This window comes from Rhipicephalus sanguineus, chromosome 2 (genome assembly GCF_013339695.2).
Source record: "Rhipicephalus sanguineus isolate Rsan-2018 chromosome 2, BIME_Rsan_1.4, whole genome shotgun sequence".
NCBI lineage: Eukaryota > Metazoa > Arthropoda > Arachnida > Ixodida > Ixodidae > Rhipicephalus > Rhipicephalus sanguineus.
In genome coordinates this window covers 17,362,285-17,389,352 of record NC_051177.1, presented here as the reverse complement: position 1 = coordinate 17,389,352, position 27,068 = coordinate 17,362,285, and the positions used below count along the sequence as shown (strand labels likewise).

Here is a 27,068-nt window from a genome sequence, read left to right as displayed (position 1 = left end):
TCATACCATAAGCAGGTCAGTGAACCCACTGTCTCCAAAGAGCAAGACACGTTTGTTCGGCGTCCGGAGCACGTCTTCAACGGTGCGTATGCGCGGCGCCTCGGTCTTGACCATCAGGCTTGCACTCATGTTGGCCGTGAAGAAGTTCATCACGAAGAAGCAGCACACCAGCCACAGCCAAAACAGGCAGCGAAACGGCACGCTCTTCTTGCCGGAATCTGCGTGCGTAGCGGCTGCGCCAAACGGTGACATACAACAAACTTGCATTAAATGACCGATTGCAGCATTCATGCCAGGATTTGGGGACACGTGCGCGTTGAGCCATCGCTCGGCGGCGGCACCGGCGCCCTAACGTAACTGACTGGGAAATAGGCCAAAAAGGTCATATCGGACGAGAAAAAGTAGTTATCAAAATCGACTGCCGGGTACAGCAGAGGCCGACTTGAAAATTTTGGCAAAATTTCACTTGCGTGGCAAAAAGTACGTAGCTTCGCAGAATACATAAAGGAACTGAGAACCACTTTTTATGGTACCTGTTTTCTTTACAGCGCAACGGAAAGCGTACCGGTCACAGTGTCTAATCACGGAATGGTAACGCGGAAAGCGCCGTGAAACATTTATAATAAAAAAAAAAAATTCGATCTGCGGCGACATGAAGTCGCATACAGGAGGTGCGAGAATGGTTCATGTTTTTGCGCGGTGGTTTGGTGCGCCTGCGTGCACTGCGTGCGCATGCGCCGTGCCTTGACATGTTCTACTGTTGCCGCGACGACAGCGCTGCTTCTCAGCGTGCATGGATGGATGGAAAAGACTTTGTTTCGTCAGAAAGCAGGTGCGGATGGTTCCGTGTTAGACGGCCGTTAACCCAAGGTTGACGGTGACCTGGGTGGCCCGCTCCACGAACCTATGTCTGGGCGACTGGCTCTTAAATGACTAACAGGGCCTCCCACTGCTCGAGAGAAGGATCACGCATATATCCGCCGGCGGCGGCACCATGTTACAGTCCCGCATGATATGGCCATAGGCTGCCACTGTTTGGCACCATTTGTATTCCGGCTTAATTTCCTCTGGGTATATTTTATTCAACACGTATGGGTTGCATGGGACAAGATCTCGTCTGTAATTTTCTCAAGACGCATTCCAGCGCCTTGGTCAACCGCTTGTGCGGGGGAGGATAAAGCCTCCGATCTAGTTCGTAATCACTTGTGGTCTGTCCTGAAAAGACACAAGCCCATCTCTCGCGGACTTCCACAGAACAGGCGGCTCACCTGCCCGGCTGACGAAACCTAGAGCATTCATGTAAGCTGCCTCCTTCCTAGGGTTTCCAGAGTGGGCTGGTACCCAGACAAGTTTAAATGCGAAGCATTTATTAACGAACCTCTGGCACTTTGAGCGTTTCTATCTATCTATCTATCTATCTATCTATCTATCTATCTATCTATCTATCTATCTATCTATCTATCTATCTATCTATCTATCTATCTATCTATCTATCTATCTATCTATCTATCTATCTATCTATCTATCTATCTATCTATCTATCTATCTATCTATCTATCTATCTATCTATCTATCTATCTATCTATCTATCTATCTATCTATCCGCCTACGTCTGGGTGCTCTCATGATCGCCTCCTTAACTTGATGTAGACCAAAAGTGGCATGGGAGGGTAAGAGGATTTGACGAATATGACAGTCGGGTCATGACATGAGTAACGGGAAAATACTGTCGCGTACGTCGTCAAACTCTTTCCTCCAGACACGTGTGGCACATACCAGTTTACCACGGGCCGCGGTGTAAGGCTTTGCGCCCCAGGTGATTGACAGATTAGATCAACCCAAGAACGGCGAGAACAGACATTGGTAATTTAAATGCGAGAGCATTAAGAAAAACCGACATAGGCAGCGTTGACCCAACCCCCGAATGGAGAGAATAAAAATTAGGATCTCAGCAGGAATCGAACCCAAGCGTTCTGCCTGGCAATCAGGTATTCTACTTCAGAGCCACGCCAGCTCCATAAACTGGTTTGGAAAAACAGCCTATGCAGGCGTAATGTCGGCGCAACGTCAATTGTGGTTGTGGTGCTGGCTATCTAATTTTACAAGAAAGCAATAAACACTACACATGTACTCCTACGATGCAGGCGTCATATCGGATTAACGTCTGTGGTTCCAGTGTTAGCTCCGCTTTTATAGCAGTATAATAAACATTACATTCGTATTCCTATGATTCAGCAAGCTATATTCAAGCATTGCTCGACCACGGAGGAATACATTAACAAAGTTACATATGATATTCACATGATTGCACCGTAAGGTGCACTTAGTTTCGATAATACTGACGTATCTACTCTAACGTGAGGGCTGACGGTACGCCGCACCATAAGTTACTCTTTAAACGCCAGTGTTGTCGACGTGCCTGGTAAGCCCACGATGTGCCCACAGCTACTACACTTACAAAAAGATGTCGATCCACCTCGTACCGCTTGGCTCAAAGCCATAAAATACAGCATAGAAGTACTCGCTGACTGCTTCTCATGAAACCGATTACTACAACGCGTGGGATCTGGCGAATTTTTACCTCCCGAATTTCTCGCCCCCTGGCTCGATTCAGCAGTCATGCGGCCGTGACCGATATTCTGTCCCTCGAAAGATTTCGGATGGCTTTGTTTTGAATCACCAAGAATGAGGTCAGATTGAGAACTAGTTATAGCTGGTGCTATCGCCGCTTTCTCTGCAGTCTCTGAGGAGCGGGTTTTGACCGATCCAGAAGCGACCAAGGATCCCCGCCTCTCCACCACCACAATCGTAAATGCGCCCTTGTCCTTCTATTCCGCGACGTCTGTATAGACTGCCCGTTGTAGTATTTCCCGTACTCAACATGGAAAGCTCTTGCCTTCGTGCGTCCCTCATGATGAATCGGATACATATTCTCGGGTAAATGCTTTATGTACAAGGCCTTGTGCAGTTCTCGCCGCACCTGAGTTTTCATTTCCCCGGCTGGAGCCTCAGCCCTAATGTCAGTCCTTTCCCTTATGTCCCTGCCCACTTTCATTGTCGAAAGCCTAGCGTGCTGCATCTTCAAGCGGCCCTCCCGTAGTTCTTCCAGGGTGTTGTGTACCCCTAATCTCAACAGCCTTTCTGTAGACGCATTGTTAGGCCGCCTTGTACACCTGTCTAATTCCTCTACCTTTCCTTTTTCTGTGGCATCGAACTTCATATAAGGTGTGGCATAAGTAATCCTAGTGAGCACAAACGCCTGTAACAGGTTACCCAGATCCTTTTATTTCAGCCCGCTCGTACAATCAGCGATTCTCCTGATTAGCGTCGACCCTGTTCTTTCAAGGGCCACCCTATTCTTCCTGTTAGTCTGCAAATATAGCCCCAGGATTCTGATCGCTTGGGCTTCAGCGACCGGCATACCGCCAACTTTTAACTCCAGCGAAGATGGCGGAACGTAGTACTTCGCATGCAGCCCTCTTGGTTTACCACAAAAAAAGCTCCCACTTGGGCTCCCGGCCAGCTCCTCCTCGATATTCGCTGCCCGGTGTAGTCTAGTTACGCGTCACTACCCCTGGTGACCCATAGAGTAATGTCATCCACATAAAATGTGTGTCCCAGTCCCGATGTCTGTTCCAGCCTTATTGTTATTTTAATCAAAGCGAGGTTAAACAGCGTGCAACTCCTTTTATCTCGTAAGCAGCACACAATCGAGCGGAGATGAATAATAATATACGTACTCTAATTTTGAGCGATAATTATGGTGCGCATGAACGCATCGGACTACGTACAGCAAGGTGAACGACTCCATCTCCCTGCTTCAAGGCTCTTCCGCTACGCTGCGCGACATACCGGTTTTTCGTGACGTTTAAGCACGATCTAAAAATATAAGTCTTGCTCAGGTCGCAAAAACGAGGCTTGAATATCTCACTGTTATTCACGGCCTTTACATTCACACCAGGGTCTAATCACACGCTCTGGCCATTTGTCCGTCCCTTCAATGTCTTGCAATAGAGCCCGTGTGATTCTTATGAACGGTGTTCAAATGTCCAGGGGAGCCACGAGCGCGCTTCGTAGTGCGATACTGCAAGTTTACCAGAATGTCCGAATGGGTCTCTGCTGTATAGAAGGGGGGCCTGCGATACTTAGGTGGTGCAGGCACGGCATAGATATTTTTTAAAATTTAAATTTCATTTATTTTTCGCCCAACTCCACTTTATTGTAATGTATAGAACGGGGAGTATATTTTGGTTACTATTTTTTTTCGTCAGATATTTTTTCTCCCTTTCCCCATTCAGTTACGGCAGAACGCCGTTGCTGCCACCGAGAGATGGCGCCATGTACAGATGTCTCGAAATTCAGGGAATGCTCGCATTTATGCGAGGAAAAGATAGAAATACAACGTATGATGGAATCTATGTGGTACGAAGCTTCGGTGAAGCGGTTGATTAAATGGGGGCGCACAGTGTTCTCCTTAGGGGAATAAAGCAGGCTGGCATTGTACTCTTACCATAACTGTTAAGGTGCGCTCTTTCCCATTATAAAGCTAACAAATTTTAATGACACATTTACACGCTTACAGCTAACTGTTGGCGAAATTGAAGAAGTATCTCATTAATTTATTTTCTGGTTTGTTTCAAGAATAATTAACGTGACCACAGAAAGCGACAATATGTAAATATGTAGTATTTTATTTATTTATTTACAAATACTGCAGGCCCTGTTCGGGCCCAAGCAGGAGTGGGTAACAAATGTCAGTGACAAAATCAGAATAAAAAATCTTAATGAAAATGCAATACAACATACGAAATTAAGAAGATTCTCAACATCAGGGAAAAATATAATACATAGCAATAATGGCATTCATGCAGAAATGCAAAAAATGTCAGCATTTATGAGGAACATAATATATTGCAATGTTAAAAATCAAGTGCTAGGCCATTGACGAGATGGGCGAACGATTGTGTTGTGTCCGCATTAACGACCTCCTGAGGTAACTTGTTCCATAATGAAAAAGCATGAGGGAATAATGAGTACTGATGAACGTTCAGATGACTGAATGGTTGTATAACTGTCTTATTATGATGAATACGATCAAAGCGCACGGGCGGGTTGGTTATGTAACGATTGGGTGGGATTTTAAAGTGACCATGGTACAATTGGTAGGTGAATTTCAATCGAGAGACTGTTCTACGATGAGCGAGTGTCTTCAGATTTGCCTTCAGATATGAGCCACTGACATCTTGGGACATCTCGCCGTGAGACATCCTTTATTTTTGGCGTAGAAGAGATCCTTACATACTTGGAAAATCAAATCAGTATGCAAATCAGCATGATTTTTCAAGTATGCATCGTTTCCAACTCGCCCACCTCTCTACCTTGCTTCCTTCTTTATCAAATGAGTTGAAACTTTGAAGAGAATGCCAAAAAACATGGCTGATCCCTCCGTCATAGGAATCGGTATAACACGAAAGTGAAACGTGTCTACACAGAAGTAGTGCTTATTGTGTAATGATATATCAGAGCTTGTACAACGTCTATTCGTGTTTGGCAGCTATAGCACCGTTTGACGTGGATACACCCATGTTCACAGCATCTCTCTATCGCGACGACTAACGCCCATGATCATGATTAAACTGTTGTTGTAGCTGACGGTGTGAACATATATTTGGACACAGCGAATCGTGAATCCCGCGTAAGGATGATATCAACAAGCTCATAATCAACACTGGTACCCGGTATGCACTTCTTCAAAGCGTCGTCAATTAAGGAGAGAAACGGCACGGTGTGCGCTTTCTAGTATTGGGTAGCCGACGCCTGTGCTCATGCATACATAACACGCACTGCGCTTCAGCAACACGGGAGGTAGAGGTTCCTAGCCTGAGCCGCAAACGCGTGCGTCCCGCTGGCCTCTGTCTCGCAGGCCCTGCTTTCGCTCCACCAAGGCACGACATTCGCCCGTCGAAATCGCGTCCTTGCCGCAGTTTTGTTAGTCGGCGCTCTCGCAATTGAAGCAGTCGGCGGCGGAGAAATCCCGTTGATGCACGTGAAAGATGCACTTACAGTGTACTAGTACACTATAGATGCACTACTCCGATGAGCCGACGCACGCTAACACGAAGCCAAAGGCAAAGAACGTAACTGCGTCAAGGGTGCCTCGGCGACGCCAGCGCGGTCACTCTACCTCTCTGGTATCGAGACGTTTTAACCATGACCTCAGATATCACGTGCAATCTCGGTGTAAGCGCTAGTAAGTGTCGATCGTGAAGTATTACTTCGTTTCACCTCTCACAGACGGCGCCACCGCCCCGCTCCGCCCGCCGCGAAAGAGAATGTATGGAAGATATAAGGCGCGTTCGCGCCGTGCCTAGCATCTCCCGAGATGGCTTAGTGGGTAGCGCGTCGGGCGCTTGCCGTCGCGGCCGCAGCGTCGTGGGTTCGATTCCCAGCTGGGTATCTTTTTCTTGGTTTTTTTCACCCGTTTGTGTCCATTTTATCAACGTCATATCCGTGACGGATGTACTTGGTGGACCCCGGCATAAAACACTTTCGTGTTAAAAAATGCCATTGAGATGACCTCTTACCTCTTTGCATGAGACCAGAAAAGTAGAGGAAGAACATGTCATTCCATGCATTGAATCGTTCAAGATGCCCGAGGTCATGCCGGTCTGTCTCGTTTACTGACAGCAGGTGGAGACTGAGGTACGCAAGGAGAAGCATGTACAGGAACATCAGGATCCACATCTGCGAACAGAAAGTGAGCCTTAAAAGAGCGGCGTTGGAGTTTATAGCAGAGATTTGCTGCACGCGCCTATCTATCTATCTATCTATCTATCTATCTATCTATCTATCTATCTATCTATCTATCTATCTATCTATCTATCTATCTATCTATCTATCTATCTGTCTGTCTGTCTGTCTGTCTGTCTGTCTATCTATCTATCTATCTATCTATCTATCTATCTATCTATCTATCTGTCTGTCTGTCTGTCTGTCTGTTTAACGAACCGGTTACATAAAAATACAAAAAGAAGCGCGCGTGGCAATATAGACGAAAATTGACATACGAGGGCATGAGAGTATGACGAATATCTCTGTCTGGTCATGACATGAAAATCTTGTCGTACATCATGAAACCCTTTCCTCCAGTCACATGTGGCATATACTCGTATACCACGGGCCGCAGTATGCAGGTACGCGCCACAGGTGATTCACAGTTTATATCTACTGTCATGGCTGACCGTCGCTGGCGACGCGTTGTCTATGACAGTGGACGGGAGATGCGTTCCCACAACTCGGGACCCCATTAGCCTTCCCAGAAACGGGCGCCCCGCTGCGGGAAGCGCCCCACACAGAGAAGAGAATCTTGCGAGCTCCGATGGACAGCGTAGCGACGTCAAAGCGGGCGCCACCCTTACAATGAGTCAATGGGGCACATTTGAGATTCTATGGTGGCGACCTGTCTCGGTTGTTTTGACAAAAGCAATTATAAGTCGCCGTAAACCCTTTCCTGCCCTTCTGGGGAGAGGCGGAATAACTTGCCTGGTCTCCCCTCCTCCCGGCACTACCCCGCAAAGTGTCATTGACCGAAGAAACTTTGCTGCATCAACGAGTGCAACGACCCATCTGCGACAGTTTTATTGGCTGGCGCTTTGGTGGGGGTTGCCGTGTGTGTGATTGGCTACAATCAAGAAGGAGGAGCCAGCCTGAATGGTTATAACGATGGCGCTGAGTGAGACAAGACGCTCTGAGCCCTGGGTTAATGGCTCATCCAGTTCGCTCGTCGCTGAACTCTTACCTTTTTACTATGTAAAAAAGTGTTCAAAAAGTGCCAGTAAACTTGTTTGTTTTCGTTTTCTCCACTTGGAGCATCAGTTCCTCAACCCGGAGACAGTCCCGCTACCAAACGGAGTCCGGGTCCGACGCAACCCTAATGTCGCAACAACTGGTTACAGCGGTGGGGCGGAGCTAAACCCGGGTCACAGCACTACCCAGGAACGGTGAGAACAGGCATTGGTAATTTAAACGCGAGAGCGTTATGAAAATTCGATCTCGGCAGCGGGGACCCGGCGAATGCAAAGAATAAAAATCATGATCCCATAGGAATCGAACCTAGACATTCTTCGTGGCTGTCAAGTACTCTACTACAGACCGAGCCGTGCCAGGTCTCGACGCTGCTTGGGAAAATGATCCTATGCAGGCGTCATATCGGCGCAACGTCAATTGTGGTTCAAGTGCTGCTTATTTAATTTTATAACAAGGTAATTGACATTACATTTGTACTCCTATGATACAGGCGCGATGTCGGGTTAACGTCAATGGTGGTTCCATCGCTTTCTCTCTGCTTTTATAACAGTATAATAAGCAATGCATACATATATACTCCTATGACACAGCAAGCTATATTCAAGCGTTGCTCGACCCCGTAGGAATACGCTAACGAATGATGTTCACATCATCGCACCGTAGGGTGAACTTAGTTTCGATAGAAGTGACGTCTGTGCTCTAATGTGAGTGTTGACGTTACGTCAGGCCATAAGTTACCCTATAAACGCCATTGTAGTTGACGTGCCTGGTAAGCCCACGATATGCACACAACTACTGCAATTACGTCAATCCTCCTCGTAACGCTTGTCTGAAAGCAAAAAGGCAGCATGGAGAGCTACTCGCTAACAGCTTCGCCTGAAAGAGATTCCCGCAATGCTTGGGATCTGCCAAATTTTTCTGCTTGCAAGGTCAGGTTGTGATCAAGAGCTTGAAGTGAATTTTTTACTTGCTTGAATATCAAATGCTGAAATCTTGGTGAATATTTGTGTTGTAAAAGGGTGCTCTATGCCGCACAGGAAGTTGAAGGTCTCCACCAAGTAACAGAAACTATTGGGAAAAGTGGCGGCCGTACTCGCCGTCAGCACGAAGGGACCCGCGGCAATCTCGCTTTCCTGCAAAAGAAATATAAGGTTTCTTAAGGTACATTCTGCGTTTCTTTGCTTCAAATTGTTGCATTGGCCAGGTGTCTTTGCTGTTATCTTGAGAATCAATATTTACTGAAATTTGACGCGCGCGCGCGCACACACACACACACACACACACACACACACACACACACACACACACACACACACACACACACACACACACACACACACACACACACACACACACACACACACACACACACACACACACACACACACACACACACACACACACACACACACACACACACGCACTGTGCTTTTGTAGAAGAGTAATGGGCCTACGCTGGCGTCATTTTCGTACAATGTGCTATAACTAAATGAACCTTTAGTAGCGTAAAACTTACATTTCTAGATAGGTCTCCAAGCATCCCGGCCCATGATCCATTCTGCATCCGGTATCCCCACTGATTGTCTATAGGTATCTTGGAAACAATTCTGCAATGAAACGTTTCACTTATTACATAGGACAAAAGGCAGGTGATCACATGGTCAAAGACCTATAGGTTGCATTCCTCAAATTTTAGAAATACAAAACCGTTTATATCTCGTGAACTCTTGGAGCTGACCCATAGCGGCTGCACTGGCAGCGTAGGTTGAAATTTAGTTAGAGTGACGATGGGCAAGGTGGTTTTGCATTAATTTATTACGGCAAGCGCGCAACTGAATACAAAACGGACAATGACATGAGGACAGGCGCTGACACTCAACTGAGCTTATCGATGAACAAACACACATATATATGTGTGTTGATGGCACACAGAAAGAAAAAAGAAGTGAAGACACCCCCCACCCCCACCCAAAAAAAAAAGAAATAATGAAAGGAATATTTCTGGCTCTCCCGTAATCGAGAGTAGATGTAAGCTCGATATGGCCACCAGCAAAGCTGATTGGCTGGAGATGCTACTAGCCACGATTTTAATATGCATTCGTCCTCGACGTGACGCCCGCCTGAAAGCTTGCTGAGCCGGAATGAACCAGCTTTAACTTTAATGTGAACAAACATTAGGAACTCGGAAGCATTATTTTTGTAACTTCTTTTTGCAGTAAGTAGGGTATGTAATGCGGTCCTATACAAAGCGCTGGGGGCCAGAGAATGCACTTTTTAAACTTTTGACTGGTTGCCCGGACGATCTCGCTGCTACCTTTTAAAGATACCTTACAGGTAGATCTAGAAATTGTGAGTTAATTCTAATCCACATATAAGTCAACATGAGGCGGCACCAATTGTGAAATTGTATCCATGCAGCAGCAGTGATGCGAGTGTATCGTCTAGGTTCCTTCTGACGATTCGCCTGCCATGGTGACACAGACGGCGTATTCGTGTATGTATACGTGTGCAATGTAGATTGTTTTTTACCTCATGCGGTTACGGTGATGTGAACCATTGTTATCAGTACCCAATAGAATTCTCTGTGTTCGTTTTCGCAACGATGCCCTGATGTTCTGGTTGGACAGCCCGGATGGTGGCTCTAGCTTTCGGCTCAAGGTCACTTGAAGGCCGCCGACAATGGGAGCTAAAAGCAATTCATGCTCAAAAAGGAAGAAGGAATTGGGATGAAATGAGCTGCGACGTGATCGAAACCTACCGCCGCAGCTGAAGATAATCCAGTTACTTGTTGGACCGAACGAGGGGGCACTTAACGTTTAATCGCCTGTACTCAGATATTTCGCTCACTGCTCCTGCCAATGACACTCGCGACTTCAAATTGCAGTTTGCGTGTAAAATGGTTGCTCTGAAAGTCTAAAAGCTCCGATGACAAATCCCTTTGCCGAAAACGTTAACTCCAGCGACATTGCCTGTTCGAGGACTTTCCTGCACTTGTGACATTACCAGTAAATTAGAGGAAAAGCTATGTAAATGATCTTCCAAGTATCTACAGCTATGTAAGTGTAGTTACAAGGGACAAAAATACTGTTATCCTAATGTAGCGTGAGGTGCGACTCTGCGACCGCACACCAGCGGGTAGTACGTGACAGGTTGAAATGAAGGGATTGTGATGCAGCATATCAACTGGAGTCAGGAGAAAAATAAATAATTTATTTTCCGGTTTCTTTTCCGTTTACTTCATCCGTGTGCGTATACCTACGATGTAACTTATGCATGGACCTTGCTTGCTGCCATATGATTGTTAAATAAAACGAACTGTAGATATTTGGCCTTGTTGGTGCGACATGAGAGAGAGAATTTATATATAGAAAGGCAGAGAGGTCGGCCTAAGCTACAGTTTGCTTTGGCCTGCTGCTGCGTGCGACGTATTCCTACTGTAAAGCGCGGAACTGAAATGACGAGGACGGGACAGGGGGCAACACACACACAAGCGTTAACTTTCAACAATGATTTATTGGAAGCCAGATCAAACATATTGTTAAGGGGAGAAAAGGGCGTTGAAGGTTATATTTACAAGGTATATACAGAGGACAAAGCCAGGCATACAAGATGGAGCCAAGTCCGCGCGGGATCAGGGAACGTCGTCCTCTTTCATCACGTCTCTCTCTTCATCTTCGGTAGTGCTTCGTAGCATCACCCCCGTCGGCGAAGGCACCGACCCGGTGCTTGATTGGCCCGAGTGATACCGCTTGAGTCGAGTGACGTGAACAATTTCATGGGGTCGCGCTATGGTAGTGTCCAGAGGTTTGACTTCGTACGTGACGTCGGTGACTTGGCGCGAGACACGGTACGGACCAGAGTACGGAGAAGTCAGCTTCTCGCACAGGCCAACTCGCCGTGACGGCGTCCAAAGAAGGACCATGTCACCAGGACTGAAGTGGATATCGCGGTGGCGGGCGTCGTAGATGCGTCGTAGATGCGTCGTTGTTTTTCCTGCGAAGTGCTAAGACGAAGGCGGGCAACCTCGCGTGCCTCTGCAGCTCTAGCGATGGCATCACGAGCGTACTCTGATGTCGTATCAAGAACGGGAGGAAGGAGCGTGTCGAAGGGCAGCGTGGGTTCTCGTCCGAGGAGAAAAAATTGAGAGAAACCTGCGGAATCAAGCCGAGACGTGTTGTAAGCAAACGTTACGAATGCCAGAGCTTCGTCCCAGTCACGATGATCTGGAGAAACATACATGGCGAGCATGTCTGTCATAGTTCTGTTCAGCCGCTCAGTTAGGCCGTTGGTCTCAGGGTGATACGCAGTGGTGAACTTGTGTTTTGTAGCGCAAGAGTGCAAGATGTCTTGGACTGCCTTGGATAGAAAGTATCGACCCCGGTCTGTAATGAGTTGTCGAGGAGCGCCGTGACGAAGGATGACGTCTTCGAGGAGAAAGTCAGCGACGTCGGTTGCGCAACTGGTAGGGATAGCCCGTGGGATCGCATACCGAGTGCTGTAATCTGTGGCAACAGCTATCCACTTGTTTCCACTCATGGATAGAGGAAAAGGGCCGAGGAGGTCAAGACCAACCCTGTAAAATGGTTCGGTTGGTATCTCAATGGGTTGAAGGCGCCCTGCTGGAAGGGTGGCACGTCGATCCACCTCGTAACGCTTGGCTCAAGGCCAAAACAATGCAGCATAGAAATACTCGCTGCCTGCTTCGCATGAAACCGAATCCCACAAGACGTCGGATCTGCCACATACAAGACGTGGGATCTGCCAACATATATACATGAAAAACTTGTGATCACTCAGGCATGCGCAAATGTAGAGGCATCAAGGAATGATAATTATTTTCTAGACAATGACAATGATGGACGCACTCTTGCCCTAACTTATGTATGGCATCTGATTCAACAATTAACCGCGTCGTTTCATCTTGGTGCATGCGTACAACCGAGTACTCATCAAAAACAGGCAAACACCCCCACGTGCTGCAATGCGCGGAAAGCAAACCATCGCCACCCTTCTTTACATTGTTTTGGTGCTCTCTAAGCTTGTCGATGAGGCACTGCCCCGTTTGCCCTACGCAGTATACGTTCCACATGCTAGCGGGAGCTGGCACACAATACCTTCTTTGCGTGGCACGTGACCTGTTTTGTGCTTTTTATCACAGCCGCGAGCTTTGCGTGCAGTTGGGTTGCTGCGCCTGCACAGTTTTCCCAGCTTGTTTGGAGCCGTGAAAGCCAGGCTAATTTTTGCCCGAAAGACCACCTTTTTTATGTTGCAGGGAATCTTGTGTAGGTAGGGCATCGTAGTGAACGTCTTTCGGACATTCATAACGGTGGCGGCATTCTGCTGGCAACCTGAAGGCTTTTTGAGCAGGTATTCTGTGACTAACACCAGGAAGTGGTCAGGGTAGCCTGCTTGTGCGAGGCGAGCCTTTTGGCAGTCAAGGCTAGTTCCCATTAAATGGCGACATGATTTGTTTAGCGCATTCCCGACGCAGTGTCTTAATACACTCCTCTTAACTAATTTCGAGTGGGAGGAAGAAAACGGCAGCAAAGGTTTGTTTCCCCCTGGATCGTACGCCCAGCACGCATGCGTGTCGTGGAAATAAAATCGTACATCTAGGAACTCAAGGAACAATCCTCTCCCGGGACCTCATGAGTCAGCACCAGAGGCTGTAGACAGTCACTGACAGGTGTTAGTGTGTTAGAAGCCTTAGATTCAAAAGAACCCTTGTCACACTTCATAAAAAACAGATAATCGTCAACGTATCTAAAACATCTAAAACGTTTTTCATGAGTGCTCGGTTGTACGCATGCACCAAGATGAAACTACGCGGTTGATTGTTGAATCGGCCACCATACATAAGTTAGGGCAAGATTGCGTCCATCATAGTCATTGCCCAGAAAAGAATTATCATTCTTTGATGCCTCCACATTTCCGCATGCCTGAGTGATCACAAGTTTTCATGTATATACGTTGGCAGATCCCACGTCTTGTATGTGGCAGATCCGACGTCTTGTGGGATTCGGTTTCATGCGAAGCAGGCAGCCAGTATTTCTATGCTGCATTGTTTTGGCTTTGAGCCAAGCGTTACGAGGTGGATCGACGTGTTTTTGTAAATGGAAGCAGGCACGTAGGCAAGGGGGGGGGGGGGGGGCGGGGGGCCCGGGCCCCCCCCCCCGAAATTTTTTCAGCCTTCTATATTCCCAGGCAACTTTTTTTTGTTTTTGCCATGGAAAGACTTTCTTTCGAACAATTAGGCCTTGGGCCCCCCCCCCCCCCCCCCCGAAAAAAAATCCTGGCTACGTGCCTGAATGGAAGAGTTGCGTGCACATCGTAAGCTTACTAGGCACGCCGACTACACTGGCGTTTAAATGGTAACTTATGGTCTGACGTAGTATCAGCACTAACGTTAGAGCACCGACGTCTGTGTTATCGAAACGAAGTGCATGCGACGGTGCGATGATGTGAATATCATACGTATATAGCTTTCGTTAGCCTATTCCTCCGGGGTCGAGCCGTGCTTTAAAGGGACCCTGCAACACCTTTCTTAGTTATATTGGAATAGTCTCATTATTGACGTATGACTCTTCACGAGTCATATGCCGCAAGAATTTTTCGAATCCGTCAAGTATAAGTGGTGTTACCAAATTATAGAGATCACGTTCCGCAGCTTTCTCCCTCAACTCAACGCCGCGAGCGCACGGAAAGCTGCGCGGGGCGTGAAGGGAGGGAGGGCGGAGGTGCGAGGAGGCGCCGAAGAGTTTTTTTCTTCATTTTTTTCTCTCTGGCGTCTCGGCGCAACCACGTGGTCTGTGGCGCCACTTCCGGTCGGCTCGCGCGGTCGTCGTCGAGCCAATGGTCGAGCGGCGGAGCTCATCGCACCGTGTATCGCGCGTGCTTGAAAACTGCGAGTAGGTTTGGTAATGTTGGGTGTGCACCTCGAGCTGCCGTAGTGTTTTCATCGCTCTGCCAACCATGGACTGCAAACTTGCGTGCGCGTTTGGAACGAATGACAGCTGAGATGGGTTTCGACCCACACTCCGATACACCGCCTCGTCGCACTGCTCGGGCTTGAATCGTATTCAACACGGCAAAGCTGCGTGCACCCTTCTCCCAGTGGCGGTACTTCGATGCTGTTTGCCCTCCGAATGCGGGCGCACATCGAGTGCGGGCTGACAACAAAGAACTAAAGACTAGAAGAAAGGATCGTGGGGAATCGGGCCGGCGCGGACCCATCCCCCGGCTGTCTGCAGCTACCGTGAAAATGCGAGTCTGCTTGGTTGCTGTGTCGCGGTTTCTCGGGAACCTGAGACTACGGGGAGCATACGCCGAGGTACGGCTCGATGACATACTGAACAGACAGCGAACGGGACTCTCGCCATACAGCGAACACAGCTATCCTAAGCTAGCCGGCGCCGGCATTGTTATCGGAGATATGCTGCACCGCTGCCTCGGTTGGTCGTGAGAACGTGCCGACGATGCAGTTTCCAGCTGACGAGGCAACACTCGAACGGCTGCCACTCTCAACGGCAACCGGCGATGGTCAAAAGCACAGAAATATTCACGATTTCGGCACTGCACATGGTGAAGAAAACGCAACCACGCAACTACGAGCAGACGAGCTGTCGGTGAGACCGGAAGTGCTAATATTAATGTTTGTTCGGTGTTTTAATGGCATAACACAATATAAACATACATATTATCTACTTATTGAACTCAAAATTAACAACGAAGGTAATAATGAGGGTGTTATCATGATTATAACATCAGCCAATGGTGGAACTGCCGACAATCGCGTCATATATTGCGGACTAATACATCATTTGTCGAGAGAAGAGGGAGCGATTTTCAGCTGACTTTGAGAATTTATTGTAAATTCCAGGCCGCTCGCTTCGCTATAATATTTGGCTCGCGTGTTCTCGGGAGCCTCGACTACCGATTGGCAGCGCTTTTTGACCCTGCTCAAAAAGTGTTGCAGGGCCCCTTTAATATAGCTTGCTGAAACATATATAGCAATACAAATGCAATGTATATTAGACTGCTATAAAAGCGAAGCCAACACTGGAACCCGAATTGACGTTAACCCGACGTGACGCCTGTATCATAGCAGTACATATGTAATGTTGATTGCTCTGTTATAAAATTGGATAGCCAGCACTACCACCACAACTGACGTTGCATCGACATTATGCCTGCATGGGGTGTTTTTCCAAAGCAGTTTCTAGACCTGGCACGGCTCTGTGGTAGAATACCTGACTGCCACGCAGAATGACTGGGTTTGATTCCGGCTGAGGTCCAAATTTTTATTCTCTGCTTTTGTCGGGTCAACGCTACCGGTGTCGGGTTTTCCTTAACGCTCTCGCATTGAAATTACCAATTTCTGTTTTCGCCATTCCTGGGTAGATATAATCTCTCAGTCACCTGTGGCGCATACCCGTATACCACGGCCCGTAGTATACGAGTATGTGCCACACGTGTCTGGAGGAAAGAGTGTGACGACGTACGCGACAGGATTTTCACGTTATTCATGTGATGCCCGGACTGTCGTATTCGTCGAATTCTCTTACCCTCCCATGCCAATTTCGGTCTACACCAATTTAAGGAGGTGATCACGAGAACACCTAGACGTAGGCCGCTAGATAGATAGATAGATAGATAGATAGATAGATAGATAGATAGATAGATAGATAGATAGATAGATAGATAGATAGATAGATAGATAGATAGATAGATAGATAGATAGATAGATAGATAGATAGATAGATAGATAGATAGATAGATAGAAACGCTCAAAGTGCCTAGGGTTCGCTAAGAAATGCTTCGCATTTAATAAATCATTGTTGAAAGTTAGCGCTGGTGTGTGTGTTACTCAGTGCTGGGCAGTACCGAAGATACATGTATCTTGATACTCTTTCGGTATCTTGTACCTGTATTGTGATACGTCTCGCAAAACGAGTATCTGTATCTGTATATCCGATACATTCAATAATGCATCGTGTACCCTTAGATACAAGGTACTGCTACAGAAACACCACCGTGCGAAACAGTCAACGATGACCTAAATTCCGGTTCTCAAGCTGATATTGCTGCCACTAAGCCACCCGAATGAAACTAACGACAGTGACATTCTTTTATATTAGGGGCGAAGCTCCTTATAGCGGCACCCGTTCGTCCCTCGTAGCGTAGTATGTAACCAGTCTTACGCTTTGACCTGCAAGGTGGTGCCGGTGGGAGATTTTTCCTGTGCGTTGTTGAACAATAAAAAATTCGCAGCGTTAGCTAAAAGCCGACTTCTTCTGTCTCTCATTCCCATTAGCAGCCATTCTTTACCTCCAAGGTAGTGCCTGGTGAGATTTCTCCTGTGCGTGATTAAACAATAAAAATTTTGTTCAAAACGCCGTTGATTGATGAAATAAACCAACAAAAGACGCCAGATGTTTTGTAAAAGCAAAACGAAAGAACGCCAGATGTTTCTAAAGCAAAACGAAAAGACGCCAGCTGCTTAACGAAAGACGCCAGATGTTTTCTAAGCAATGGTTTTCTAAACAATGAAAATTCACAGCGTACATGTAAAATTAAAGTGCGCTGCAAGTCGTCATAACTCATCGAACCTTTAGTATAAACGCGCCCGATCTCACGTCGGTGATGATGTACTGGGCAGAATTCACGGAAGATTCACGGTTTACCGATGAACCTCCGCAGCTTCACCCACTCATCATCATTCACTCCGTGGATATGCTGTGATTTTTTTCCGCCAGAGGGCTCCAGTGAGCTCAGGCGATGAGGTGTACGCGTCCCTATTGGTGGAGCAGAGTCACGTGATGGCGTTCCAGCCATCTCGACAAAGACAAGCGCATGAATGTCTACGCGCAGCCTACCTTTTGTTTTCTCGATGTTTTCTTTCTTTTTAGTTGTGTTGGTGCCATGACACTTGTTCGTGGCCACTGTGCTGTGCTGCGTACTCCAATGCGTGCGGCGTCTTTCGCGCAATTTCTGATGCCGCTATACTGTCGTTGCCGAAGTTTGTCTTGCGTGGTGCTTCGTTACAAAGTCTCAAGAATGCAAGAATGAGGCTGCTTTGCGTCTCGCGGCTTTCACACATGAGCGATTTGAAAGGTATTGCGGATGTAAGCTTGACTTACACATGATGAGATTGACTTAGATGCAAAGGAGTTCTAAAAACCGCCCCACTATCGGTGCCGATGCTAGATGCAATAGAACAAGCATTTACGTAACAGAAAATATTTTGACGTACTGTACCTTTGTCCTTCCTGCTGAAATATTCAAAAAAGTTCTTTTAATGGTAATTTGATTGTTAGCACATATGCTCTTTGCTGTCATATGCTTGCATCCTAGTCCTCTGCGTGGTTTTGGCCGTCTGTTTATTGTATTATGTCTTTCGTAACCAGCTCCTCAAATATGTCTCTGCTTTATTCTTATGTTTTTAAATGCCTGCATCATTGCTTCTGTTTACATCTACATTACATGGGAATTTACTTTGATGTTAAGACGATGTTTAGGACAAAGGTAAAATAGTCTGAGGTGCAAACAGCTTATTTTCAAGAATAGTTGAAAATCTCTAAATAAAACTGGTAAGTAAAAATCTGAGCGTGCGTAGAGTATACAGTGACGAAAATTCTGCTTACGATTTAGCAAAATGGCGAAATTGAGTTTGCATTATAATATTGGATATTGTAAGAAAAATTCTTTAAGGAGATTTGAGAAACGTAATGCCAAGTGCTCCGTTTTTCTCATTCACGTCCCCACGAGCCGTTTTATGCTATTTTTCATTGGCACTGAGTTTTCTATTGTCTTACCTTAACGTGTGAGTTGACGATACGTCATGCGCTATTGTCATAGCTGTTAGGGGTGCCGCCTGTATTGTGTTTATACAGGGTGTGTCACGTAAATGGAACCAAATATTTACAGAGGAGTGGCTAACCTCAACTGAATAAAACCAACGACATGAATTGCCGCCATGTGGCTCTCGTTATGGTATTTTTATATCGCGCTTGATTTGTTAATGAACTAAGATGAATTACGCAACATTTGTGATATTTACTTTCGGACCAAGTGGGTTTCGTTATGTTGCAGGGGGCATTCCGAAACGACCGATCCAATTTCTTTTGTGAAAACGTAGATGCTGTTTCGTGATTTTTTCCCGGCGTTTAATGAAAAGCCTGAGAAATATGACCGCGTTACTGCCCTCGTGCCCTACCGTACAGCAGCGCTCCCAAATGTGCTTCTAGCGACACAACCGGCGCATGGACCGTGGCGAAATGAGCGGTCGCTGATAGGCATCGGTTCCATAGTGCCTCAACACTTCTGACGGCCACACACGGCAAGGAAACGCCACCGTCGCTCAGAAGCGATAGGCTGAAGGTCCGCGTGCCGGTTGTTTCAGCACGTTTAGGAGCGCCGCAGTACGGTAGCACATGAGCGCAGTAACGTGTTTTTATTTCTTATTTCATGGGATTTCTTTAAAGGGACCGACAACTGCCCAGAACATGAAATGACTCCACTGATGGAAAGATTGTCCGTCGCATTGGCTCAAACCAACCCGGTTTTCTTCGTGAGAGGTGGATTTATATTTTTATTTCTTAATTGAAAGTCGCGAAAAATGAGCTGTGGCGCCTCTGGCGGCAAGAACATGAACGATCCGATGAACCCGGCCACGTGACTGTTGATTGCTTTACGCGGTCGACGATTTTTTTGTTAGTATTGAAATATTGTTCGTTTCTTTATATTAAAAGGTATTACTCCATAAAAATGTACATATAGGCCTGCGTTATTAGTATGCATTAAAGTGGCGCTGCCTTCGTTTGGCGTAATGATTCCATGCTCGTCAGCGCATCTGTGCGACTTTTCAGCGTGCTCATGCAACTGTACACGCAGTTTCCAGGTCGCTAAGATTTTGGAGCGACATAGTTTTGCTACCTATACTTCGTCTCAGAAATGACGCGCGCTGCTACTGGGCGCGGCCGCGCATATGCGTAGTGACGTTTTCGATGATTTGGCTTGGCTCGTGCATCGAGAGAGTAACGACGCCGGGACAAGCCACTCATGGCACAGGCGCAGCCAACCTTGGACGCATGCGCACACAACGCGGTACAAATACAGGGAACTCACTGTCACAGCTTGTTATTTTCAAAAATAGTTGAAAATCTCTAAATAAAGGTGGTTAAGCGTAGTTAGAGGAACTCCTGAGAGAACAGAACAATGGTAGCTTTCACAAATCGCGAGAAGGCCTGGCGGCATCGCTATCAATTCTCAGCGTTGCTGGAGGAAAGGTACGTCCGCGTTTAGAGCCTTTCAGATCGAAAAGTACCGCTTGTAAAATAACTACGTGCTTTTGGGATTAACTACTGCAGCTACAAACACTGCGAAGGGTGAGCATTTTGTCGCGCCTCAAAAAAAATGGGCCGAGAAAATCAGTTGTCGGTCTCTTTAAAAGCCCGAAAATATTCAAGTCTAAGCATTTACGCCGCCAAAAAAGTTGGACCGGTCGTTTTTAAATGTGCTCTACGACGTGACGAAGAGCACTTGGCCTTATATGAGTACTAAAAATGTCGCATAACTGACCTTATTAAACTGACCAATTAGGCGCAATATAAAACAAATACCATTACGAGCGCCACATGACAGTGAACTATGTACTGTCGGTTTCATTCAGTAGCAGTTAACCACTTTTTTTTTTTTTAAAGTGCGGAGCACTTTAGGGGCCCGGCCTGTCGTATGCTGCGGTATGCTGTCATCGTATGCTGTCGTAGCTTGGCGTAACATAGGCAAAACCAGGAATAGCATAGCCATCTGTAGCATATTGAGCGCGCGCTCGCGCCAAAGAGAAGTCTTCTTCCTCTTGTTCTTCGAGCGCCTTGATGATAAGGGCGGAGCACTTAGGGGCCCGGGCTGTCGTATGCTGCCGTCGCTTGCTGTAACGCAGGCAAAACCACCTATAAAAATAGAAAAAAAGAAGAAGCAAGCGAGAACTAGAAAGATAGAGAAAGAAAGGGAAAAAAAGGAAGATATATAGAAAGAGAAAGAAACAGATAAAAAGAGAGGAAGAAATAAATAGAAATAAAGATAGAAAAAAGACAGAAAAAAACTGAAAAAGAGAAAAAAGAAAGAAAGAGAGGAGCAAAAAAAAAAAGAGAGAAAACCGAAGAGAAACATAGAGGGCTGCGCACTTCCTTCAGGCTCGGCACCCCTAGTGCGAAGCTGCCTTGATTTTTTAATATTTGGTTCTGCTTACGTGAAACACCCCGTATACTCATTCACTTTGATTTTTTAATACGAAACTGCCCCGATATTTGACTTAGATATATTCGTTTTCCTTTTTCTTAGGTCGCCATAGAGTTTACTTATTGTTACAAATCAGCAGGTAAGCAGAGCTAGAAGTAGCAGTAGTGGGAATAGCAGTAATATCCTGCGACGCTTTGTGCCACTACAATACGTCTGAGACGATTCTGGGCGACACAAGTTCTCTCGAAGAAGAATTGGCAAAAAGAAAAGAAAATGCACGTTAGTGAATGTGTCGCTAACGAATGCTTTACGCCAGAAGATAAGTACAATAGGAAAAGTCATTGCAGTTTTTATGTCCGCAATCAGCTGTGAGCGCTGACTACGTAGTTCATCGTCTTCACACAATGCGCCACAAAAAATATCGCTACCAACGTTGTTGCTTCTCAACACCTGTCCGTGTGTGAGGCATTACGAAAACGGTAATACGGTTGCGGACGAGGTAAGTCTGCACAGTGGTATTTGGCCATCGCGCGGAGGGCTCTTAACGACGTGCTTGCAAGTAGATGACAATCCGCTAGCTGGCCGCCAAGTGGAGCAGTGACACCCATCAATTACAAAAGTGTCAAGCAGAAACCACTAACAGCTCAGCGGTTAAAGAGCTGTCATGTGAAGCAGCTAAACAAATCCCAGTAAGTCGTTTCGGAATTAAACTAATATACCTTGAACAAGAAAGATAAAAATCTTCTGATACAAACAGGTATTTCGTTAAAATTAAACAAAGTTGGTCGCAGTCAAGGAATTTTCAAGTAAACACTTTTGTATGTAGGCATTTGCTGCTTCATTATATACATCTATAAAACAAGTGTGCACATGTATAGAAGTATCTTAAGATACAAATGGTAAGTATCGTATCGGATACAATAATTCCGGAAGTATCTTGTATCTGCATCTCAAATACTTCTTGCCCGAGTATCTTGTATCGTATCTCGATATAACTTCAAAGTATCTTTGCCCAGCCCTGGTGTTACTCCCTGTCCCGTCCTCGTCATTTCAGTTGCGCGCTTTACAATATGAATTAAATAAAACGCATTGGACTGAGGAAGCAGCACTTTGTCCTGTCTATACGCCGCGATTGGGTAACGATGCTTTCGACGACGCCAGTTCTATCATCCACAGGCCAGCTGGATGACCCCGTTGGTAACATGCAGGGGTCGTCTCTCTGAACACTGACAAAGCGCAGAAAGCGTGAAAAGAAATATTGCTATCGGGAAAAGCATCGTTACAGAACTGTAGCCTATCGCGGGATCGAATCCCGGCCGCGGCGGCTGCATTTGCGATGGAGGCGAAAATGTCTGAGGCCCGTGTACTTAGCTTTAGGTGCACGTTAAAGAACCCCAGGTGGTCGAAATTTCCGTAGCCCTCCACTACGGCGTCTCTCATAATCATATCGTGGTTTTGGGACGTTAAACACCAGATAGTATTAGAACTGTAGCCTATGTGTGCTCTTTGTTTGATTGTTTCATGCACTCAACGAGTTTTATACAGATAATCACAAAACAATTTTTTTATACAGTGATATAACGCGTTCACCCTTGAGCTTTTTTATACAGTATCGCAGGAGCGCCGAGCGCTCGATATGGTAGCGTCTAATACTCTCGAAACGATATGAGATCTGCCGACGATGCGCAAGCGCACAAAGCACACTGAACTGCGAGCGCTGTCTGCTAAGCTGTTTTCTTCAACATACCTCTGCGTAAGCTTTAAAGACTATTTTACGGACGGGTTTCGGTGCCGCCATGCTGGGTGCCGCCACCTTGCCGTGTTTTATCTTGAACAACTAAGCGAACAGTCTTACGGTGGGCGTATACACGTGAAAACTGTTGGGTTGGTGCATTCTGCGTTTCCGGACTTTATCAGTTCGCGTCAGATATACAGAAAATTACACCATCTCTTGCTAAAGCGGACTATGAGGCGATGTGAAGCCGGAGCACTTGCACGATCGCGTTCCGTTGGCGTTCGTTGGACATGCTACCGACAGTCACTTTAAGAATGCTGCAAACGGGTACTTACCTGTCGGCTTCAGTGTACAGCAAGTTTATTGACAGCATAAAGCCGCACTGCCCTCATTGCGATGAGAGACGATGCAGGTTACCCCACATGCTCTGGCAATGCACGGCGCTGCGTGATGGCGAGCCTCTGAGCACAGAGGATGCCTGGAGCACGGTTATCACCAGTTCGGACCGGGAGGTCCAAATCCGGGCTGTCCAGAGGGCCCGCAATTTGGCGGAGGGGCTCGCCCTTCCTGTCCCCACGTGGGTGCGGCCCGCAGCCGACCACTCCTCTTGAGGGAATCGGCTCCTCAGGACAATTTATAAATAAAGTTCATTGACTGACTGACCTCGGGCATGCTACAGACCTCGCGTCGTGGAACGCGAAGAGGAACGCTACGCGCGTCGTGAAACGCGGTCGACAGGCGCGGAGAGGAGAGAGAGGAGGAGGGGACGCGCATGCGCTGGTACTCATCGCAGCGTTGCGCAGGAGAGAATGAGGCACGCGAGAGGAGGGGAGCGTAGGAGAGGAGAGGAGGGGGAGGAGGATGCGCATGCGCAGTAAAGGTGGTCACGCCACACAACACCACCACCGGATTGAACTCGGCCATAAGATGCTTCGCATGTAAAATAAGAAAACATTCGTTTAACAGCCCATGATAGCGGCGCCCATATGCCTTACGTAACATAGTCTTTAAGTAAACAGTGCCGTACAACGGAGCACATCGGAGAAATGGTCAAGAGTATGCGCATGCGTGCTATTCGCTGCCAAGTGCAAGTGTCCTCGACTGTGCCGTTCTGGCCGGCGCATTTGCTACCGGTGCTTTCTGCTGCGTTATCAGTCACTTTGTTTTCTTTTTTTGTGAATGCCATACACATCCACCTGGAAATCGGGAGCGTCGAGGAGGCCGAGACACGCCCACTGATGTCGCTCTCTTGGGGCATCAGCGTAGCAGACGGCGCTCAGTGCGCTTTGTGCTCTTGCGCATCATCGGCAGATATCGTTACCTTTCGAGAATTAGACGCTACCATATCGCGCGCTGAGCGCTCCCGCGATATTCTTAAAAAATTTCAAGGGTGTACACGGTCCAGAAAACGTTAATGGTGAATACTGAAGAGCTAATTCCTCATCATTATTTAGCCAATGCTCTTCCCACATCGATGAAATGTCGCTTCAAAGAAAACATATTTTAATACGACTAATTTTAACGCTTTGAAAATGTCGACGGTACTGCTCGAAGAAACGACCGCTGCATGTTTGTAAAACAGATACTTGCCTCCACATGGTGCGCTATGCGTGTGGTGCGAAACGTGACGCCTAGCACTTGACATAATATTGGCACCTGTTTAATTTCCTATACAAATCTTGCATGCAAAATACATGTTAGTATTTCTTCTAAAAACAACCATATTTACATTAGTATCCCGATGGTGACCCCACGAATTCAAAATTTGTACAGAACATGTGGCGTACGCAAGGAGGTTAAAAAAAAAATTTTAAACCTCCTTGGGCGTACGCATGTACAGCGCAAGAACGGCGAGTTCGTTTGGGATTTGAAGGTGGACGACTCGATCACTGGCGCGAGTTTCTACTTCTTCTGCGATAGATCGCCCATTGCACCGCTTCACGAAAGTGGTATGCGTTTAGCAAAAAAAAAAAAAAAACAGCACGGAATTCGACCGCGAAATGACATGTTTAAGAAAAACATTATGTGCAATGCAATATAGAACTCATGCCAAGAAGAAACTGGGGCACCTACATTGCGAAAGTTAAGGGCCGCAGAAGAAGACGCGAGGTTCCGTGCAATGAAGGGAAAGCTACAGAGCCACAATGGACGTATCCTACCGCTAATGAATGTAGTCCCACAACTGCGTCCGTATTTTCTGCGTGAGATATATAAAATACTCCTTCATTTTGTACATGTATAGCTTTTTGAGACGGAACGCAGCGCACACAAGCGAGATATTTGTATTTCTTTTACTTTATACGTTGTCACTTTGCGTTTTTGCGTGCTTGAAAAAGTCGCGCCTTTTACCCGTACCTTAGACGCTAAGCAGCGTTTGCGTCGAAATGCAACGCTAGCCATCACTTTCCACGGCGTTACGAGACGCGCGCCAAAACGGACTACTTCGCGTAGCAGTACATGTGCAGACGCTCCGCCCCCGTAGCTTTCCCTTCATTGCCACAGAAAGTTGTCCCCAAGTATAGACAGATCTACCACGGCGGCTACATGCCCTTCACCTGTGAAGGACAGTCGTGCTATAGTTGGTTTAAGTACTTTTTCTCAGCTAATGCGAATACTAGCATATAAAGAGTTAAAGGTTTGTCGCTACTACCTAAAACATAGTTTGGCTGAGCAGCGATGTCAGGATCCCCGAAGAAATTTTCCAGGACGTTCAAGTTTCCGTCCTAAAGCCAACGACACAAACGTGTGCCTCTATGGGAAGGTTCACTATGTGAAGCCCTCGAGAAGTGCCTGACGTCACGAAAATGAGTAAGCGCTATTGCATGGGGCATTTATGCAAATTTTCTGTGCTTGGTACTAGTAACGTTGGTTGGTACAGCGGTGGCTGTGGGCGGAGCTTTCTTAGGTTGTAACCGAGTGTAGCCTTTTACGGTTCAGTGGACGCGCTCTCACTAACGGCGAATGGCGAGCGTGTGCGTTTCCCGCTACAAGCCCACAATGAGCAGCGTTCACTCACCTGAGGCCCATGGACTCGGTCAGGTTTCCCAGCAGTGCACCCGAGATCCCCCACAGTCGGTCCTGTCCTTCTTCATCCTTGACATAAATCGAGTACGGTGGCCACTGCGACGCCACACGAACGGTGACATTGAGCCTGTTACATGGCGAGTGGTCATTACATAGGTAGGGTTGTCCGTAGCAAAGGAAGTTCAGGCGCTGTCATGTTTCCCAGACTGGAACACCATGAGCGATGCTCCACACTAAACTGTTTTAGATCTCCCGATGGCCACATATACTGGACTACTGGACGCGTGTTAACTAACTAGCATGTCCTGGCGCTACATTTTTTGGCGGCAGGGTTGCCATTGGCGGCTACTTGCGCGAAATTGGCCACTTTATCATCCCGTGTGGCGCTTAAAATTTCAGGTTGGCTCCATGCGTACTTTCTGGCTACTTCGAAATTCGGTTTTGGCGCACTTACTAGCCATGTTTTCCATGTCCAGATAAAATAGGAAGCACGCTTAAAGAATAAGCATTGCTTCCAAGCTTTTCTGTCGTGTTGGCCGCGCGCGCTCATGTCCAACTCTCGCCAGCGGGCTGATGTGCGTCGAGGCAGCTCACGCGCGGCGCGGCTGCAAAGACGGAGAGGCGAAGCTGCGCGCGTGTATAAGCAAACGCGTGGGTAGCGCACTGCTAACGCTGCGCACCAGTTTCTAATGCTGACGCACAGCTTGTATTCTCGTGTGAACTTGACAGCAAATCAAAGCCATTTCAAATGATCCTGGACTGGTATTACTGTAAATTATCGATTTCGATGTGGGCCTTCAAGCAGAAACAGCTTCAACGTTTAATGTTCTTGCTTAGTTGATCTTGTCGGCCGAAATTTACCATCGCAAGAACTTATTCTATTTTATACAGACTGCATGCAGGCGCATTGTACTTATGATAATTTACTAATTTATATGGAGCCTACCTGTGGCTTGAAAACCAAGAAAGAAGCAAAAATATTGGGCTCTTTCCTTATCTACAATTTCGCTTATTGAAAATCGTATTATTCGGTGTTAATAAAAATCTTTTTGTATTATTGCTCTCGATCTCTTTGGCTACAAATTTGGCGCACAAATTAAATGACATGTCTTGTTTTAGCTTAAATTTTGGCTCCTTTTAGTCTAGCCAACTGCAATCATTGTTTGACGGTGGAAATGCTTCTCAATTGCAAGTTGTAAAAGATAAAGATACGTGATAAGACGCAACGTGGCCTCACCGGCGATGACGAGATCCGCAGAGTCAT

General features: G+C 46.8%; 1 protein-coding gene across 1 annotated transcript; it reads right to left on the bottom strand.

Annotated features, from left to right (window-relative positions):
- On the bottom strand, positions 1 to 27,068 carry LOC125757060 (glutamate receptor ionotropic, kainate 4-like). The gene is made up of 6 exons (XM_049412145.1): positions 27,042 to 27,068; positions 25,797 to 25,900; positions 9,323 to 9,413; positions 8,778 to 8,939; positions 6,585 to 6,744; positions 1 to 233 (listed from the first exon to the last, which is right to left on the bottom strand). The coding sequence occupies exons 1-6, from the start codon at positions 27,066 to 27,068 to the stop codon at positions 1 to 3; spliced, it is 777 nt and encodes a 258-aa protein (XP_049268102.1).